The sequence below is a fragment of the Nicotiana attenuata genome, unplaced genomic scaffold (assembly GCF_001879085.1).
Source record: "Nicotiana attenuata strain UT unplaced genomic scaffold, NIATTr2, whole genome shotgun sequence".
Lineage (NCBI taxonomy): Eukaryota > Viridiplantae > Streptophyta > Magnoliopsida > Solanales > Solanaceae > Nicotiana > Nicotiana attenuata.
The window spans coordinates 341,982-363,022 of record NW_017670918.1 but is presented as its reverse complement, the minus strand read 5'-3'; the positions used below and the strand labels follow the sequence as shown (position 1 = coordinate 363,022).

The 21,041-nt window shown below is 40.4% G+C and overlaps 1 protein-coding gene across 1 annotated transcript; it reads right to left on the bottom strand.

Moving 5' to 3' along the window:
* Nucleotides 1-5,535: 5,535 nt before the first annotated feature.
* On the bottom strand, nucleotides 5,536-16,142 carry LOC109244482. Its single transcript, XM_019411581.1, has 8 exons — nucleotides 15,584-16,142; nucleotides 13,916-14,284; nucleotides 13,584-13,843; nucleotides 11,473-11,614; nucleotides 9,296-9,667; nucleotides 9,028-9,159; nucleotides 8,115-8,243; nucleotides 5,536-8,012 (listed from the first exon to the last, which is right to left on the bottom strand). Exons 1-8 carry the CDS (start codon nucleotides 15,722-15,724, stop codon nucleotides 5,787-5,789), a joined length of 3,771 nt encoding a protein of 1,256 aa, XP_019267126.1. The 5' UTR covers nucleotides 15,725-16,142; the 3' UTR covers nucleotides 5,536-5,786.
* Between the last annotated feature and the right edge of the window lie 4,899 nt (nucleotides 16,143-21,041).

The window sequence follows — 21,041 nt, the reverse complement described above, 5'->3', positions numbered from 1 at the left end:
TATCACAAACCCAAAATATATGTTAGGTTTTACGTTATACTGCTTCGTCTCCAAATCTCTTCATCATTTGTTATTTCTTCCTCTACCAAGGTACTTCCACTGGACCAGCTGATTGCGTTAAATTCTAATGTGTTGTTGGTATTGTATAGGTCAAAATCTGACAGTAGTGGTCGACGAAGCTGGGATCTCGCCCAGGTGGCGAAACAGTGAAAAACACCACGATCAACCACGGAGTCAAATCATCGATAGTGTATGTCAAGTAAGAACGGTACTTGAATAACAACAAAAAAGACCGTCGCGTGAGAGCACGTTGGTCAAAGAACACAGCAAAGTTCCAAGAACTATATATAGAAGGGGAATTCTCGGGAAAAAGGGGGCCTGGACTTTTCCTCTCTGTTCTTTCTCTTACGGTTTCTTTTTGTGAAGGATGTAAACTCATTTTTTTTCTTCTTATCAAAGATGAGATTGCAACATCAATAAATCTAGAATGTTCCTACTTTTCATTGACTATTTCGCTATACATTTTTAGGTCTGAAGCTGATTATGCTTGGCTAAGATTTAGCTTTTTCATTATCGATAATTGAAGTTACCAAAAGAGTCTCGAACTTTTTGGTCAAACAATTTGGCGCCGTCTGTGGGGATTTCTTAGCCAAATTTCCTAGTCTCCTTCAGATCCAAAACCAGTGAAACATAATCACCCACCAGAAAGAGTGGTAAGTAAACCTCACATGTTAATCTAGATCATGATGCTACATAAAAGCAGAAGTTACAACCAATATCCACGCGAAGCTCACAAGAGGAGACGACACCTACTACGCAATCCTATAAAAGAATGGGCACATCTTACCCTACTCTGACATTCCCCCCCCCCCCCCCCCACACACACACGACACACACCGGATGACCCTTGAACGAGCTAAGGCGAACCCAACCCACGCGGAGCTAGGGCATTTTTTTTTCAAAAAAAAGGGAGAAAAGAGAGCTGAATACGGCCGCCGTATCTAAAAACCACCATTCCGTCAACCACTTAAACGTCAGGCAGAGTGAGCAACGCTATAAGGCTACCCTCGTTCATCGACTCATCGGATTGAGGTAAGGAAAATCTCATCTTGGTTTACCTTCTGTTGTTTGCTTAAACAGGAACACAAGTGCCGCATGAGCAAGCGAGCAAAGGAGCATTCCAACTAAAGAGTGGAAGGAGAACTATTACAAAGTGTTGTTCCAATTGGGTTTTCTCGGGAGGTTTTGAACGGGGCGATGAGGGAGACATCACCAAGTTCAAGGGATAATTCACCGCCCCGTCTACCGACGAGCTCTCCCGGCCGAACAACGAAGGGACTAAACAGGGAAATTCCACAACATGCATAAAACGAACGTTAGCAAAATGGCAACGTTATATACTCCCCGACATCACACTCTCATTGCAAATAATATTAAGCAAACTGGGACTCACCCAGGAAACGCACAAGTTAAGCAAAACTGGGACTCCCCCAAAGGACACCCGAAACTCTCCAAAAAACTGGGACTTATAACGGGTTAATATTTCGACGTAAGCTCGAAATAACACCCATACGGACAAGGGCCATCGCCAAAAAGAAGAATTCGACCTCACTCGAATAACGACGGGTTAACATTTCGACATTAACTCGAAATAACACCCCTACGGCCAAGGGCCATCGCCAAAAAAAAGAACTCGACCTCGCTCGAACAACGACGGGTTAACATTTCGACGTCAGCTCGAAATAACACCCATACAGCCAAGGGCCATCGCCAAAAAGAAGAATTCGACCTCGCTCGAATAACGACGGGTTAACATTTCGACGTCAACTCGAAATAACACCCACACGGCCAAGGGCCATTGCCAAAAAGAAGAATTCAACCTCGCTCGAATAACGACGAGTTAACATTTCGACGTCGGCTCGAAATAACACCCATACGGCCAAGGGCCATCACCAAAAAGAAGAATTCGACCTCGCTCAAATAACAACGGGTTAACATTTCAACGTCCGCTCGAAATAACACCCATACGACCAAGGGCCATCGCCAAAAAGAAGAATTCGACCTCGTTCGAATAACGACGGGTTAACATTTCGACGTCAGCTCGAAATAACACCCCTATGGCCAAGGGCCATCGCCAAAAAGAAGAATTCGACCTCGCTCAAATGACGACGGGTTAATATTTCGACATTAACTCGAAATAACACCCCTACGGCCAAGGGCCATCGCAAAAAAGAAGAATTCGACCTCGCTCGAATAACGACGGGTTAACATTTCGACATTAACTCAAAATAACACCCCTACGGCCAAGGGCCATCGCCAAAAAGAAGAATTCGGCCTCGCTCGAATAACGAGGTAACATTTCAACATTAACTCAAAAATAACACCCCTACGGCCAAGGGCCATCGCCAAAAAGAAGAATTCGACCTCGCTCGAATAACGACGGGTTAACATTTCAACGTCAACTCGAAATAACACCCATACGGCCAAGGACCATTGCCAAAAAGAAGATTTCAACCTCGCTCGAATAACGACGGGTTAACATTTCGACGTCGGCTCTAAATAACACCCATATGGCCAAGGGCCATCGCCAAAAAGAAGAATTCGACCTCGCTCGAATAACGACGGGTTAACATTTCGACGTCAGCTCGAAATAACACCCATACGGCCAAGGGCCGTCGCCAAAAAGAAGAATTCGACCTCGCTCGAATAACGACGGGTTAACATTTCGACGTCAGCTCGAAATAACACCCATACGGCCAAGGGCCATCGCCAAAAAGAAGAATTCGACCTCGCTCGAATGACGACGGGTTAACATTTCGACATCAGCTCGAAATAACACCCATACGGCCAAGGGCTATCGCCAAAAAGAAGAATTCGACCTCGCTCGAATAACGACGGGTTAACATTTCGACATTAACTCGAAATACACCCCTACGGCTAAGGCCGTCGACAAAAAGAAGAATTTGACCTCGCTCGAATAACGACGGGTTAACATTTCGACGTCACCTCGAAATAACACCCATACGGCCAAGGGCCATATCGCCGAAGAGAAGAATTCAATTTCGTACGAATTACATTGGGATAACATTTCAACGTCAGCTTGAAATAACACCCCTACGGCCAAGGGTCGTCGTCAAAGTAAAGAGTTCGACTTCGATCGATTTGCAACGGGTTAACATTTCGGCCAGCTCGAAATAATATCCCTACGGCGAAAGGCCATCGCAAAAGGAAAAGTTTGACCTCAGTGACGCCTTTGTAGCTACCAATCGTCGTCATACATTTTTTCTTCTACTTACTGAAAAATTGATTTCACTACAAACTCCAAGTTCGACCTCGCTCAAATATGCATAAAAAAAAAGAGAAGCAAAGCGACTTCGGCCGAATCAACGATAGTTTGGTTCCACTCGAACGACTCAAGTCAAGACTGACTTCGTCCAAGATAACGAATCCATTATATAACCTCGTTTGAGTCAAGGGCAAATCTGCTTAAAGCAATAAGTCACCAGTCGATCTCTCCCAAATGGGCGAATCAAATGAGACTCCATTCGGACGCACATGACGAAGTCCTACTCAGTCCGGTTGAAATTGGTTTCCCTGAAAAATCAGGAGTTCACCATACAGAAATCCGGAAGTTTACGCCAAAGATATGTAAAGCAAAAGGGGGAGAAATACAAAGGACGTACAACGACGAAAACTCCTTTTTATTTTTGCACAAACAGCCACAGATTACAGACGGCTAGAACCGGTCCAGTACAAAAAAAACAAAGGTAACAACTTTTTCACTCGGCGTCATCACCGCCGTCCTCCTCATCACCATCTCCAGGAAATCCCTCCTCAGCATCAACATCCTTGCCGGCCTCCGGCGTCGCAGGATCGTAGCCACAGTTGACACGGGCCTCTTGTGCCTTCGCCCGAGCTCCTTCATAAGCGGCCTCAGAAACATTGCCCGCTTCCCACAAATTCTTGTATATGTCCCGCTAGGCTTCGGCATGTACCCATAGTTCGTGCAAATGGCAAGGAATGGCGGCGGAGGAAGATTCGACTTGGGCCAAAATTGCGCCTTTTCGGCCTCAAGAACAGCGACCTGGTCTCCCAAGGTTGAAGCTTCCCGATCAATTTCGCCAATGCGCTCTTCGAGCCTCGCCTCCCAAAGCGTAGTCGTCGCCCTCTCAGACTCCTGCTCGGCTTGAGGGACGCGGATAGTGCCCTCTAAAGCCGCCGCCCTCACCGAAGCCGACGCCCAAGCACTCTCGACACTCTCCAACTCGAAGACCTTTCTCTCCAGCTCGGTTAACTTCCCCATTCACTCCGCACTCATCGCCTCGACTCTGATGGCATTGTGATCCAACTCGGACTGCAACGACCGCACCTTCGCCTGAAGATGCTCACACTTTGTGGCAACCCCTTTTCCCAACTCAAGTTCTTCGTCCTTCACGCGAAGTTGCTCCTCGAGCTCGCTATTCCTGCGAATAGCCAGCACCAGCTCCTGATCCCTTTTCTCCAGTTCCTCGCCGAGAGATTGATTACCGGCGTTCGCCCTTAGCCGTTCGTGCATCTCACGGCACTTGTTGCGGTAGCACCGATACTTCTCCAACATCATCAGAAAAATTTTGGCCCGAGTATCGGCCCACGAGCACTTTCAATCTCCACCATGTACGTCTGAAAGACGAAAAGAGTTGGTTAAGGCCAAGGTCGCCAAAGATAAAAGGAACACAAAAAGAAAGAGGAGAAACTTACCCTCAGGCCCATAGCGGCCACTTCATGCATCAAATCAACATCACGGACGTCCCAGAGAGCCTCACACTCTGTGGCAGAACACAAAAGGTCAAACTGCGGTACCAAGTCCTCCGTGTCCCCCAAAAGATTAATCTCCGACGGGATTTCAAGTATACGGGTCGGACCTCCCGCACTTACCACCGTACGAGTAAGGCCTTCCTCGATCATCCTGACATCGTCAGGATCAAGATCGGATTCAGACTCGTAGTCATCGACCACGACACCTTGTTTTGTTTCCTTTTTAACAATTGTTAATTTTGTTGTTTATGGAGAATAATATATTTATAATATTTTAAAAAGAATTGCTCTTTAATCAACCTTAATTATTGAAATATAGAAATAATTTCACCATCTTCCCTTACCAGAATAGATTCAACAATTTGTTTCGTCTCAAACTAAGATACATTCTAAGGCCCTTGAATACAAGGATAGCACCCCAATTCAGGTGTTGAATCAAAAGATAATAGGAGTTAGTTATAATTTGAATGAAATAGACCTGAATAGTATACCTGATCCTAACTAATTTGGGATTGAGAGGGCTTGAGATATAGCTGATTAAGTAGTTGATGTTCTCCAAAGAATATTTCCCTAAGATAACTGGAGTCTAACAAAACTTGAATCCTTAAGGAATGAAAGAGTACTCAAACTCCAAGTAAACAAATAACCAATCTAGGCAATCTTTTCGTAAGTTACTAGATAACATAATTCATGGTTTGTGATTCTAAATATAATGGATATCTTGCCAACCAAACACCACAATAATCTGTAAAGACAAATACTCATTGCGTCAAGAAAACTTGAAATATATGGCATCCTCTCAACCTTTACTCTCCCTGCATCAGCTAAAAACAATTTTCTAAAATAACATTCAAACCATAAAAAGCAATCATGACAACATGGCAAAAAAATTCCTGAGGTGGATTATTGTGTACCAAAATTACAAGTACTCAAACTTCCATCACTCAGCTGAGAATAGAAACTTAAATCTTGGGCAGGAAGCCACCCTCTCTCTATCTAACTATATCAGAAAAGGAAAACTCGATTCGATTTGCAAATGGGTTGTACTCTTCAATGGGTTCCTTCTTATTGTAGCCACTATCGCCCTCAACGTGATTGGCCATCAAATTTGAAGAAATGTTCCTCACCATCCCTTCTTTTAAAGAAAAAGGATCGGGTGTGAAAGAGAAAAGAGAGAAGCCTGATTTTCCAGACTTCTCATTTTCACCAGCTCCAATAGTTGTTGATTTCTCCATTGGGTGCTGTCCTACTGCAGCCATCCTCTGCACATTAGCTTCATGATGGGCATCTTTGAACCTACCTACAGTGGAAACCTTGACATTTTCCTTGGTGCAGTTGTCATTGGATGGAGCAACCGACTGAAAAGCAGGCAAGTGACCAGGGTTAACAGGAGGGATTAGATGCTGTGCACCATACTGCACAAAATGGGTATTCCCATTTAGACCATATGTAAATGGACTAGCAAATACATAATGGCTTGGATGAGGAAATGGTATGAACCCATTTGCAGGAGCAGGAGCCCAAGAAAGTGGAGTTTGATAATAGTAATCCGTTGCAGGAGCTTGAAACCTTGGGAAGTGTGTGCCTTGACTGGGGATTGATGGAAGCAAGGAATGAGGTCGCATGCCAAGATTCCCATTAACAATTGCATTTTTTGAAGCAACTGTGGTAGGGAAACTTCCCACAGCAGTTGTTCCTGCAGAATCTGGTGTCAGGCAACTGACATCCTCACCTCTATCAGTAGCATTCCTTTTTCCTTGCGCAACATCGTAACATTCAGAAAAACCATTCTGCATAATTTCAGAAGTTTCTCTTCCTTTAGAATTTTGGCTGCAATCTTCTGAATCTGACGTCGATGATGATTCTGAGTTATGAGGATTTGAAAAGGATGTAGTACTGTCTCCTTCACTAAGGCAGGATGAGCAATTATCAGAATTAGAAGAGCTGCTTTGTGATAAACTCAAAGTCCTCTGAGATGATGACCTCGGCATCAGACATGATTCAACTTCATCATCTTCAGCCACTTCTTTCACATAACGAAGTGATTTATCTTCTAAGTGAAAACCACTTGCGCAATTGCTTTTTGTTTCGGAACTAGACTTTCTTAATTCTTGTATTCCCCTTTCTTCATTTATCTGAAGAGTACTGGATACTCCCAAATCATTAGAAACAGAAGGCTCAGGATGCTTACCAATTCCAGTGCTCTCAATCTGGAAGGTTGAAGATCTCAAGGTAACATCAGAGTCAGAGCTGCTCCGTGGATATTTCTTTTGCAATTCCATTGGTTCCCATACTTTCTTAGTAACAGATGAATCTCTGCTGGACAGATTATTACGTATAGCCATTTTGCTTTTGGGTCTGACACAATTTTCACGCACATATTCAACTTGATTATATTTGTTTCCATAGTAGGGCTTGAAGATATCTGATTCGGATCCTGACTTACTCACAGGTTTGTTGTTCCCAATTCCTCTGGAGTTTGGATACAACTTTGCTCTGTAGTCAATGTGTTGGTTACAGCTGCAAGCTGAGGAGTCGTATCGGTCATAAGTCCTGTTATTGAAACAATTAAATTTCTCAGTGAACTTGGAGGCACCATCTTTCATGCTGGATTTTGCAGCACTATTTCTTAATTGCTTATTTAACCTGTCGGTACTCCTTGAAGCTTCAAGGTTATCACAGCGACGTCTTGGATCATATTTGATCACTGCATCTCCAGTGCCTGAAACAACAGTAAACTGCCGTCTATCGAACCATTTCAGGCTTGAATCTGGTTTGAATTCTTTTCGAAATTTCAAACTCCCAGACTGTCCCACACAACCAGTTGCAGATGAGCCGTCATCCATATTGAATTCCTCAAGATAATCATCAGAGTGGACTTGCATATTTGGGTGATTATATCCATCCAAAAGTAGATCATCTTCATCATTGGGGGATAAAGGGCTGGCTAAAATAACTTCACCAGCTTCACTTACCGAGTCTGTATAGCTCATCAGATTAGATTCCTCATCGACATTAGGTGATGATTCATCCTTTTGAACACTATCAAGGGCAAAATTACTATGGTTTGAGTCGCAACTTTTCTTCTCTCTATCCTTTTCTTTTTCTCTTAATCTCTCCTTCCTCCGCAGTTTCTTTTCCTTTTCTTTTATCCTCCTCCTCTCCCTGCGTTCTTCTTCTTCACGCTTTTCCTTCTCTTCTTCCTCAAGAAGTTTCATCTGAACAGATTATCTAAGACTCAGAACTATACCTCTTAAAAAACGGCATAATAATCTCACAAGAAGTAGAACTTTTTAAACCAGAATTATAACTTTTAATACCTGCTTTTCTAAAGTAACAATCTCCTTGCAGGCAACACGAATGCGTTCCTCCAGCAACTTCAACGCCAGACATACAAATATACTATGTGCATTTTGCCGTGCAGTTCCTTCTCTAAAAGCTTTTTCAACCTGCAAATATTTTTCAGAGTCAAAACACTTTCAAGCACTAGAATGACCAAAAACTGCAATCCAATTGTCTAAGAAAGTCTCTGTCCTTCAACGAATGTCAACTTTCCAAGGCAGCTTCATTTAATTGTAAAGCATATCACAGCAAATCCCCAACACAGAAGGAATGAAGAGCCGGACTTGCAAGACAAGTGTAGGATTTTAAAAGAGATAAAGATACCACATTACATTGTTTTAGGTCTCCCAACTTTTAGAAAGTCTAAGTCCGAGAAAAGGAGACCTTTCAAGCAAAGATTGGCTTTCCAAAGTTATAAACTGCACTAAGCAGAGTAAAATCTAAAATCCTGGATAAACTTATACCCAATGCACCCCTAACTCACCTCAAATCCCCTGCAAGTAGATTCCGTGGGGAAAAAAGTTCTGGAGTCCCGCCCCAGTCATGAGTTTAAATAGAACAGCTAACCTCTGCTTAAGGAGTCATAAGAGGTTTATGATTGAAATTAATTCTATTACTTCAGTTAGGTAGCGGTACTGGCCAAAAGATATTGTCAGGAAGTAGCTAGAATTCCAAGAGATTTCTGGTCTGCTTATCTAGTAGACTATAAACCTCTCTATTGCTTAAGAGACATTCAACAAAGCAAAATAAGTAATTTTTTAATAATAATAACAACATAAATAAGTTGAAGAGTCAAAAGGATCAAAGTAAAGCTGCTCTTAGAGCAGCTTGACAGTCGACTAAAGCACCTGATTAATGACTAGACAACAAAGAAGCAAAGGAGAGACTTGCCTGCTCTTTAAAAATTACAGTCGCAGCATCTAGAAGAAATTCCCGAGCAAGCTCAGGACTCTTCGCATGTTTTTGAGGACGAGGGCATTCACCATCCAGTTCATTTCCATCCTTGTCCATTGAGTCCTCATCCTGAAAAGAAATCATCAAGCAACAACCATAAGGTGAGAATTTCTGATATAAAGAATATCGTAGCATCAAAGGTAGCAATTATAGACAATACAGTAGAGACAGAGGCATGGTTAATAAGCTTCACAAAATTGACAACCTCTTCTTCTTCGGCCTCTTCAGCATGCTCAAAGAACCTTCTAATGCTTTCCCCTCTTGCCATTGTAACAAAACCATCCCCAACCACAAGCCTGCAATGTACACATTGTTGCCCCTTCAATGCATGTGCTTTGACAGAAAGTTCAGTACATCTACCATCCAGCTTCCATGCCCGTAGAGTAATATAGCAGGCACTGAGACCACTCAAGTCTAGACCACTGACTTGAACTCTTCCACTCAAGCCAACATTTTCATAGTCCAATATATCACATTTTCCTTCTCCACTTCCAACTGCCCACTCAAAGTGATGATATGTCCCAAAGGTATCAATGAATGTCTGATGCCAATCAGCTAAGATTGTGTCGTGAGAAACCTGAAAATAAGAGAGTAAATGGCATTAATTGGTGCATTATAACAACAGTCAACAACAACAACAACAACAAACTCAGTATAATCCCACAAGTGGGGTCTGGGAAGGGTAGTGTGTACGCAGACCTTACACCCACCTTGAAGGTAGAGAGATTGTTTCCAATAGACCCTTTGCTCAAGGAAAGATGAAAAGAAAGCAGTAACAACAACAAATAATAAGAAAACATAGCGAAAGGAACACCACGTAGTAATAGAAATCTAACAATAACATAATACAAGACTGACACTACTACTACTACTATATGGCAAGAAACATTCTCGACTAACTACTAGCCTTCTACCTTAATTCTCGACCTCCACACATGCCTATCAATGGTCATGCCCTCAGTAAGCTGAAGCAACGTCGTATCCTGCCTAATCACCTTTCCCCAATACTTCTTTGGCCTACCTTTACCTCTTCTCAGACCCACCAAGGTCAACCTCCCCCACCTCCTTACTGGGGAATCCGTGCTTCTCATCTTCACATAACCAAACCATCTAAGCCTCGCAGTCGCTTCCCGCATCTTGTCCTCCAACGGGGCCACTCCTACCCTGGCATGAATATCTTCATTCCTAATTTTATCAATCCTAGTATGCCCCCACATCCATCTCAACATCCTCGTTTCTACCTACTTTCATCTTCTGGACATGGGAGTTCTTAACTGGCCAATACTCTGCCCCATACAAAATAGCAAGCAGTCAAACAACCACTCTGTAGAACTTACCTTCAAGTTTAGGTGGCACATTCTTATCACATAAAACACCGGATGCGAGCCTCCAATTCACCCACCACCACACCCAATACGATGGGTAACATCCTCGTCAATCTCCCCATTTCCATGGATAATAGACCCAAGATACTTGAAACTATCTCTCTTAGGGATGACTTGTGCATCAAGCCTCACGTCAATGTCTGCTTCATTGGTCCTGTCACTGAACTTGCACTCCAAGTATTATGTCTTGGTCCTACTCAACTTGAAACCTTTAGACACCAAGGGCTGTCTCCAAACCTCCACTCTCGTGTTCACTTTATATGCACTAAGCTCGGGGAGTGGTTAGATCGGTAGCATTAGTATTCTTAGGCCTTTTTCTATTAGCTCTCTTTTAATTCCACGTTGGTGGGTAGCAGGAGTAGTGTAGTGGAAGGGGGGAGTTGGGACCAGTGTTTCTTTTTTTTATATCATAGACAGTATATTCTTTAAGGGACTTAATATCAGCTATACTATGAGCATTTGATTCTACCTTTTATCATGTTGGAAGTTGAAGTTCACACAAAAGTTCAGGTTGTAGTGTGGCATTATGTTCTAGGAAAAATCCAGACGTGACATATTTATTTTTGCCTGCTCTATGTTAGCAAGTTAATATACACCTTGCAGGCTCTCTATTGGTTTCCGGGCTGCTGAATATATGAATCAATGCTGCAATGTCTCTAGTGTAGTGGAAGGGGGAAGAAGTTGGGACCAGGGTTTCACTCTCTTGAGTCCTTTTTTTAACAACTGAAATAACACCAATGATATAAATGCAGAAAGAACTATTAACCAATAACCATAATGGTAACAATTTACTAATTATTCATGAATGTAAAATTAAAAGCGTAGAAAGAGCCAAATTAGTTAATCAAAAATTAAAACGGTTGAAAAATCCTAACATCAGTCCCCTATAAGAAATGCATGCAAAAATGAGATTAGGCACAAATTTAGCTGTGCTTCAGGTTCTACTTTGCACACCACATGAGCAATGAAAAAGACGAACTTGAACAATTGATCACACCTCATACTGGAATGCTGCATCAGCAACACAAAACCAACTACTGCAGTGAGGTTCCCTGCGCATGCGTTTCAATTCCTTCAGCTCCTTGAATTCACGGATAACATTCCTTCTACAATCTCTACAAAACCTCTTGCTATCAAACCTGTGATGAGCAACAAACTTTGACAGTAAGTAAATCATCTCATGGAATTGCCTTAAAGCACACTAGAGACATTGCAACAGATTTTGATTCATATATTCAGCAGCCCAGAAACCAAAAGACAACCTGCAATATTAACTTGCTAACATAGAGCAGGCAAAAATAAAGATGTCACGTCTAGATTTTTCCTAGAGCATAATACCACACTGCAACCTGAACTTTTGTGTAAACTTCAACTTCCACCATGATAAAAGGTAGAATCATATGCTCATAGTATAGCTGATATTAAGTCCCTTAAAGAATATACTATCTATGATATAAAAAGAAAAAGGCAAACATTGATTTGATGATGCTTCAAGTCAGAAACTAAACGGCTCAGCTTTCACACATTACACCATTGCTCTAGCGGGCTTCTAGACCGTGCCAACCTCACTTTTTTAAACCATAAGGATGAAGTCAAAGAAACTTACAATTTTACCATATATTATCTACAATTCCGCCATTCTTCATTGGCAACAGTAAGATGTCAGTAATTTTATCACAGCCTAAAATCATCTTATCAATTCCTGAACCCCAAATTGCAAAGAACACCCGCTACCAAACACCTACAGTAACAAAAAAAATCCACTAGCAATGACACAACTTATGCTTTGGCAGATTTTGAACCTTCCCAGTTCCCATTACCTCATTTATGATGCAATTACTTCTCCAAATCACAATACCATAGAGAGAAAGCAAGGTATCTGGTACCATTGAACTTCATACTAAAATTTAACCCATGGCATCTTAGCATAGGTGGGCTCATGAAAATTGAAGATCTGGACATTTACCCACAGGCATCAAGCAAATGAAAGCATATTTGGCTGCCAAATGCGTAAATCCTCAAATTTGGGCCAGAAAATAATCCGGGGCCATCTTTTTATTAATCTGGTTACATTCCCAAATTCTGCACAGAAAATAAACCTCGAAGCAAGACAAGATGTAGTGCATATATGAAGCTTAATGGAAGGCTAATTACTGTGCCAGTAGTCCTTCACCACATGTATTGGAAGACCATCATTAAGATAGTCATGAGAACAGCTTTCCAGTGCCAAGAAGAAAGTCCTTGATAAGCATAAACTTCAGGCAGCTTTACAACTGATTTTCTTATTTATTTTTCAACAAAGAGCTGGGAAAAATTCAGAATCTTCATGTACATCATTCACTTTGACAAGGAAAGGATTATAAAGGTGGAGCCTGACACTTTCAGACACTTTCAATCAAGGCGCCAAAACTGCATAAATCACCCTGAACATACTCAAAACAGGTGCATTCTTTCATCTAGGTAGCTTTTGTTGATAAAATCCCAAAACCTGGATCTTATTGGAGCTATCTTACTCCAGCTCTGGAATTCTCTAATATGGTAGAAATTATCAGGAGAAAGGACTCCATGTGCTATTAATGACTGAAGTGCAAAATCTATCTTTTTCAAGCAAGTGAAATTGATATTTTATAAACTTCTCTACATTTAATACCAATCATTCACCTTTTAAGACAATTTATTTCTTAAAGTGAAACTCCATCTTGAAACTTCATCACTTTTTACTTTATTTTGGTAATGATGATGATATGAGTTGAGCTTAAAGAAAGAAATGAGGATTCATATCGCCAACTCAACTTGTTTGGGGACTGAGGCGTAGTTGTTGTTGTTGCTCCAGTTAGTCTGTATGGCTTCTTAACTTAAAAGAAGCCAAATGCTAAGACCAGAGTTTGAACAGTACAAATCCAGAAGCCACCTGATCTACAGACCATTGTTCTTCATAGGATGAGACTTCAAAATAATGGAACCCCTCAACAACACTTGCAATTCCAGAGTCAACTACAATTGCCCATTCCACGCATCTAATGTCTGAATTACATTTAATGGGTAAGACGGAAAGAGGGGATAGCAGTAAGTAAGGAGAGCAAACTGAAGAAAGGGCCTTATACGCACCGGTACATGAGCCTTTCAATAAAGTCCTCTTCCTTCATTTTCAGAAGAGACTGACGTGTCTCTTCGCCAAGGGCAGTCCAAAAGTCTACCAAAGTGTCTACAGAAAGTCTGGTAGTATGAAGAGCACATGTTTCTCTTGTTCCATGCCCTCTGCCATAAGTTGCCATCCCCTGGCTTATCCAACCCCTAGCACCTCCACCACATGCATCAGGATAAAGCAGTTCTCTCTCTCGTTCCCTTGCACGTGCACTGTCAAACACCTGATATAAAGGGAAGGTCAGAAAACGAAAGACAAAAGATATGAAAGATATTAAGACCTAAAACAATTTTACATTTTGAAGTCCCTTCAGGGATTTGGTATATAGATAACAGTCCAACAAAGTAAGCATCCCATCTCGTGTTGTGGTTAGACCTCCCCAAGGATGGACAGCTGGATCTTGAACATCATACTCAGACCCTGTTGTCGCACACAACTCTCCATCACAGTGATTCTTCAAGGCTCCTACTCTGCTGCATGGACGGTGAGCACCTGCGCCCTCCTGCTGCAAAGACTTTGCATACATGACAATTTGGAAAAAACCTTCAAGAAGTAACCCATTGCATCTAGAACAGTACATGTTCTTACGAGCTTGCTCAAAGAGGGTTTGCTTATCAAACCTTAGAAGCTTCTGCCGAGCTTGTGGTGATAGCTCACTCCAGAACTACAATACAACCAAGTAAACTTTTAGCATTTATTAGCTATTATAACCAAATAATCCTCCTGTTTGATATTCTAGCAACTAAAACTATAGTAAAATAAAATCAAGATATACCAAAAAAATAAAATAAAATGAGAATGGAATGAAGTTTTGCGTGACCAAGTTTTTTTTTATTTCATAAGCGAAAAATCCCCTGTGAGCTGTGAGTTAACCAATGCAACTCTAATTGTTCTCACATGTTCGAAACTCGAGGGGAGTATGGCCCCAGCCTTCTAAACTTCAATACCAGCTTTGTGTAAACGCAAGGCTCAAACTCGTGACGTGCTCTCAATACCACACATCTCGTACTGCGTCCTTACCATTAAACCTAAATTGTGGAGGCTTAAGGTAAGCAAGTTATCCGAACAAATACTACATATCACTTCATTCATAGATGAGCATTTCTGGAACATGTCAGTGTTGCATCCTGACTAATCATCACTTTGAATTCTAACGACTACTTGAGCGCGTATCGACCAGCACTAATCAAGTAAGAGGGGCAATAGAGACAAGGAAGGTTCGCAAGAAGTTACTAGTGTGTCTCATGGTTAACCAATGTTAAAGAATATTTCAAGTGAATAACTAATTTTATTGCAGATTGGTATGTAACTGATGATAGTTTCATGAAAGCATATCCAATACAACTTCAATGTAATCTATTAATGTTATCCCAAAATTAATTGTTAAAGTAATTAATTCGAAGAATCTCCCTATCTTTTTATTCCGTCCAACTTATATAACAGTGACGTTCTTTCCATTTTGGGACACTTGAAAATTGTTTGATGCAGTTCCATCTTTATACAGCTTTCACATTCATTAAACAAAGGGGACCCTTGGCGCAACGGCAAGAGTTGTAGCCATGTGACCATGAGGTCACGGGTTCAAGCCATGGAAACACCCTCTAGCAGGTAATTCTGCGTACAATAGACCCAACATAGTCTGGCCCTTCCATGGACCCGCACATAGGGGAACTTAATATTTTCTAGTAGTACTCTTAAAGTTTTCTTCAATTACACTATGCTATACAAGTCAAATTAACATCAAAACTCTGTGTCTAGTTAAATAGTCACAACAAAAAGTACCTCATTAACACGTAAAACCTACTAACGAACAAGCAAGTAAGTAGCTAATTTAATCGCATTTAGTTACAATTGCATAGAACAACTAAATACTAACTCAAAATTCACCCAAAGAAAACTATAAAATGCAACAAACATATTCACAAGTTTAACCAATAACAAACTAATCCAATTAAATTACTACCTTCTGAAGCTGATTATAGCTGACATCCTCACTGTGCTTTGACCAGAAGCCGCCATTACTCGAAATTGATTTACTCGACGCATTAAACGCCACCGTTTCATTCGCGTATTCCTCATCATTTTTCTGCGCTAACCCTGGCATTTTCTCCTCAATTTCTAATAAACATCCTCTCCTCAAATCTATATAGCGCGATTAATAATCGATTTTCTTCGAATGATTATAGATCGAGAATTAGATAATTTTTTATGAATAAAGTAGAAATGAATCTAAGTTTAATTATATCAATCCGATTAAAATAGTGTGAAAAAATCGGATTAAAAGTGTTGACTGAGAATCTAACAGTGAAATTCGATTATTGAAGGATCGAAGATAAATCGAGAATTTAGATAGAAATAAAAGGAGAAAAGTGAAATGGAAGATAGAGGGTTTTTTGCTGATGAGATTTGGTGCAAATGTGTGTATCTGTATTTATGTACGTATAAATTTGCTAAGAAAGAAGATTTTAGGGGGCTTTTGAGATGGAGACGAACCTACACCTTGGCTTTTTTCTGCAGGGGTTAAATTGCAAAATTGAAGCTTATTGTTTGATAGGAAAAAGTCCAAATTTATCCATTTTTACTATAGAAATATAGAAACTAGGGAAGTTTTTAAAAAAATACCAATAAATTTATATATTTAGTTAATGTAGAAAAGGCAAAAAATATCGACTATATGAATAAACAATTAACTATATATACTAAAATCAATTTATAAATATTTTTAGTGGAATTAGAGCTTAGTAAACTATATTTTATTGTCAAAAAAATTTTAAAATAAAAAAAGAATTTGTAAGAAAAAAAAATTAATGTATTTTGTTCATGGAGAAGGTTAATAGGGAAAAAATAAGTTTTTATGTCCCTTTCCTTTTATGATTTTTTTCTATTTTTGTTTTGTTTTCTTTTTGTTACCATTCCTTAATCCCTCTTATTTTATAATCATCTAAACAAGCCTTATTACCGGCTTTCTCACTTTATTATTATTTTTCTTTTCGTTTCTTCTTTCTTTTCTATTGCTATCTACTACTTCCTTGATTACATCTCTTCATCCCTCTCTCCTACGGTTACTCCAAAAAAAACACTTTTGCTCCCTTCTTTATGCTTACAAATATATAATTTCTCGTAATTTCCTACAAAACATACAATACAATTTTCATATATGTCGACATTTTAGTCACTCGTCTTATAAATAGAGAAATTAACTCTCCAAATGTGACATAGAGAAAGGCAAGTTTCAGAGTAGCGCATAATCAAAAAGAAAAAAAGAAAGAGAAGAAAGAAAAAACTTTATTTTTGCGTAATAGTTTATCATAAAAAATTTGGCAAATATATTTGAGACATATTCATTTTTACGTAATTAGTTCCAAAGAAGGACGAACAATAATCTCATGGGTGCTTCTGCACAAGCAAGAGATTTACGTTGCTTTACTGGGTGCAGCGCTATCTGGCAACCAAGAAATTAAGTTTTCATGTTTTATTTCTATTTAGCGATAAATTATTCATATTATAATGGTCGCAAGATCTTTTTGAGATATAAATAATCTAACAATCAAAGTTTAGAAAAAGAAGAAAGCATATGAAATAAAGTCAAGAAAATGGACTCAGAAAAACTCGCCTGGAGACATATAGCCAATTTGTAAAAAGGGAGGAAATAATTATTCATATACTGCGCTTTTTTATTATCCGCGTCTGCCACAAATTTTTATTTTACTCACAACTTTATATTTTCTTCTATATTAGAATGACAACAATATGAAGACAATAAAAGGGAAAAAAGAACCAAGCAAATAGATAGAAAAGCAAAAAGGCAAAAAGTTCATTTCTGCTATTTTGGTTTGCCGGGACGTTTGGTGTTGGGATTCGGAGTGTTTTGGATACTTAGTCCCTAAATGAGAGCTTAAGAGTTGAAAAATGGTCCGTAATCGGGACGGTGTGAAGACGACCTCGGAATGGAAATCCGATGGTTCTGTTAGCTCCGTTAGGTGATTTCAGGGTTGGGAGCGTGTTCGGAATGTATTTTGGAGGCTCGTAGCTCATTTAGGCTTGAAATGCCGAAGTTTGAATTTTTGAAGTTTCCGGTCCGATAGTGAGTTTTTGATCCGAGGGTCGGATTGGAATTTCGGAAGTTGCAGTAGCTCCGTCATGTCATTTGGGATGTGTGTGCAAAATTTCAGGTCATTCGGGCGAGGTTTGGTTAGGTTTTTGATCGAAAGTGTGTTTTGTTGGAATTTGAAGTTCTTAGGCTTGAATCTTTGATTTAATCGGACTTCCGGTGTTGTTTTAGGTGTTTTAAGGATTGGTACAAGTTCGAATAAGGTATTAGGTGGTATTGGTGCTTTTGGTTGAGGCCCGGGGGCCTCGGGATGATTTCGGGTGGTTAACGGCAAAATTTGAGAAGTGTTGCAGCAGCTAAAGTTTTTCCCTTCTGGTATTTTCGCTTCTGCGGCTTGGGAACCGCAGAAGCGGAGCCGCAGAAGCGGCCTTAGCATCGCAGGAGCGAATTTGGGCTCCCTCAGCTTTTTCCGCAGGTGCGGAGGATCTACCGCAGATGCGGTTACGCACCTGCGAGGCTTCTATCGCAGATGCGTCCCTGAGTCTTTTGTGAGAAACCGCAGAAGCGGTAAGTATTTCGCAGAAGCGGCAACCGCAGGTGCGGTTTAAGACCGCAGAAGCGGAACCCTGGATTTTTAATGAAAACCGCAGAAGCGGCTCGTGGTCCGCAGAAGCGGTCCCTTGTCCGCAGAAGCGGAAATGACTGTTCAGAAATATCAATTTCGAGGGCTAAATTTCATAAGTTTGAAAATCGATTGAGAGCTCGGGAGAAGGCGATTTTGAGTGGGTTTTGAAGAGAAAATCATTGGGTAACGTTTCCTTGATCCCTTTTCATTATATTTCATCATTATATAGCTAAATACATCATTGGAATTCGAATTTAGGATCAAAAGTTGGTTAATTTGGGGTAAAACTTTATTACCTAAGCTATTGAGTTTTGAGTGGGCATTTGACCTCCGATTTAGGAGATTTTTATATGATTAGACTCGTGAGAGTACGAGGGTTCTTAAAATGTGAAAATTATTCGATTCCGAGACGTTGGCTGGAGGGGCATTTTGGTCATTTTATCTATTTTCGGGCCCTAGCTTTAACTTTAATAGTGGAATCAGTTGTTCGCAATATTATTTACGATATGTAATTGAATTTTGAATAGATTTGGACCATTTGGAGTCGGATACTCGTGGCAAGAGCGTGGTTTCTAGTTGATATTGAGCCGGTTCGAGGTAAGTGGCTTGTCTAACCTTGTGTGGGGGACCTTTCCCCTTAGGATTTGTTATTTGTTGATTTGAGTGCCTTGTACGCGAGGGCACGGGCGCGTACTTGAGCCAATTGTTGAAAATCCGGTTTCCTTAAGATATTGAGATTGAGTTCCTTTCATATTTGCTTTATTCTACTTGCAGTTATAACATGTGCTAGATTAGGAAAGCATGTTTAGTTGATTTAACTTGCCTAATTGCTTAAGTTGCCTTGACTGTACTACGTGGAGCATGCTAGGCCAGTACTACCTGTTGCTTGTCTTTTGTACTTCCTTTCCGTGTACCTTCTGGTTGTAATTGCGCATTTACATTGAGACTACGGATGTGGGATTCCGGTAGCTTCCCCCCCCCCCCCTCCGTTTGTTTACTTTGGGACTGCGGGTTCGATTCCCGATAGATCCCTCTACACTTTTACTTTGGGACTGCGGGTTCGATTCCCGATAGATCCCCCTGCACTTTTACTTTGGGACTGCGGGTTAGATTCCCGATAGATCCCCCTGCACATATGATGGACTACGGGACGGTATCCCGGGAGATCCACTGGACAGTTGAGAAAAAAAAGGGCTACAGGACGGTATCCTGGGAGACCCTCATTGTTATCATTGGTATTGAGCTGTGTTTACTCTGTGTTTATTCTGTACTCGTGTAGTTGTTATAGCCTCGTTGACTTGTCTTATCTCACTGCTGTACTTATTATATCTGTCAGATTTTTATATTGTTAAATTATTATTATTATTATATTTTGTCTCAGTAGGGCCCTAACCTTCCTCGTCACTACCCAACCGAGGTTAGGCTTGGCACTTACTGAGTACCGCTGTGGTGTACTCATGCCCTTCCTGCGCATGTTTTTCATGTGCAGATCATCCAGGTACCTCCACTCAGGCGCACTATCAGTAAGGCAAGAGGACTACGGAGACTTCGAGGTAGATCTGCTGCGTCCGCAGACCGACGAGTCTCCCTCTTACTCTATCTCTAGTACTTAGTTTTTCTTCTTCCGGTTGTTAGATAATCTGGAGTTTGGAACCTTTACTTTCCGCTTCTGTAGCCTGTGTTGCCCGTGAGTTTCCGGATTTTGGGGATTTGTTTTGAACTTGTGATATTGAGTTGTACTTGCCAAGCGGCATTCAGTACAGTTTCCTTTAGATATTTGATTTGATTTTCTCTATTTTTTCCGCAATTATTATATTTCCGCAAATGTTAGGCTTACCTGGTCATGGGGACCAGGTGCCGTCATGACATGTTCACGGTTGGTGAACTAGGGTCGTGACAGAGGAGTGTCAAACTTAACTATCATGATAATATAGTATCAGGTTCCGAAGGCTCGTACAAGTTTTTCGTAATTTGACTCTTTTGAAGAAAGATAAGTTAAAAATCTGGTAGGAAAATGTCTAGCTACAAAAAAAAGGGATGATCATTTTGTCATTTATAGCCAACTACATGTCCATTTGAGTGGTTGTCCTCATGTTGTAGGGCTGACACACAAACTAATATGAAAATAAGCATGTTCAAAAATAATTATTTTTGCTGGATACAATAAACTCATTCTTCAACCAACAAAATACAAGTCAAGAAATAAAAAAGTAACAAAATACTGCAAAATTATAATTAGCATCCTTAGCTGATCTAACATATGATGCACCAAGAGAGATGAAATCAAGCAAGACATTTGACAGGAAAAAGAAGTGAAAATGCAAAAATGAAAAGAGAAAAGAATAACCGCCCTGACATATTAGTCATGTTGTTCCCATTTCTTCATATTGTTCATATTATAGAGAGGGTGAAAGCTACAACAAGTTAGTCACAAGGGAGCCAAAAAGAGCGTGTTATTTAGAGAAAACAAATAGATATGGAAAATTTTTTGTAACTCTTCGGACATAATGAGATGTAATAAATAAGATAATTAATAAAAATTATTAAGCAAATTGAATGAAAATAATAAAAGGACTCCTCCGTGCCAAATGTTTGTTTTCACTAAAATGGCGATTATGTTTTTAAAAGTTATAATAATGATAGGTTATAAAGAGGGTGATATAAAAGGGCAGTCCGGTGCACTAAGCTCTCGTTATACGCATCCGGGGAAGGGCCGGACCACAAGGGTCTATCACATAAAGAGAG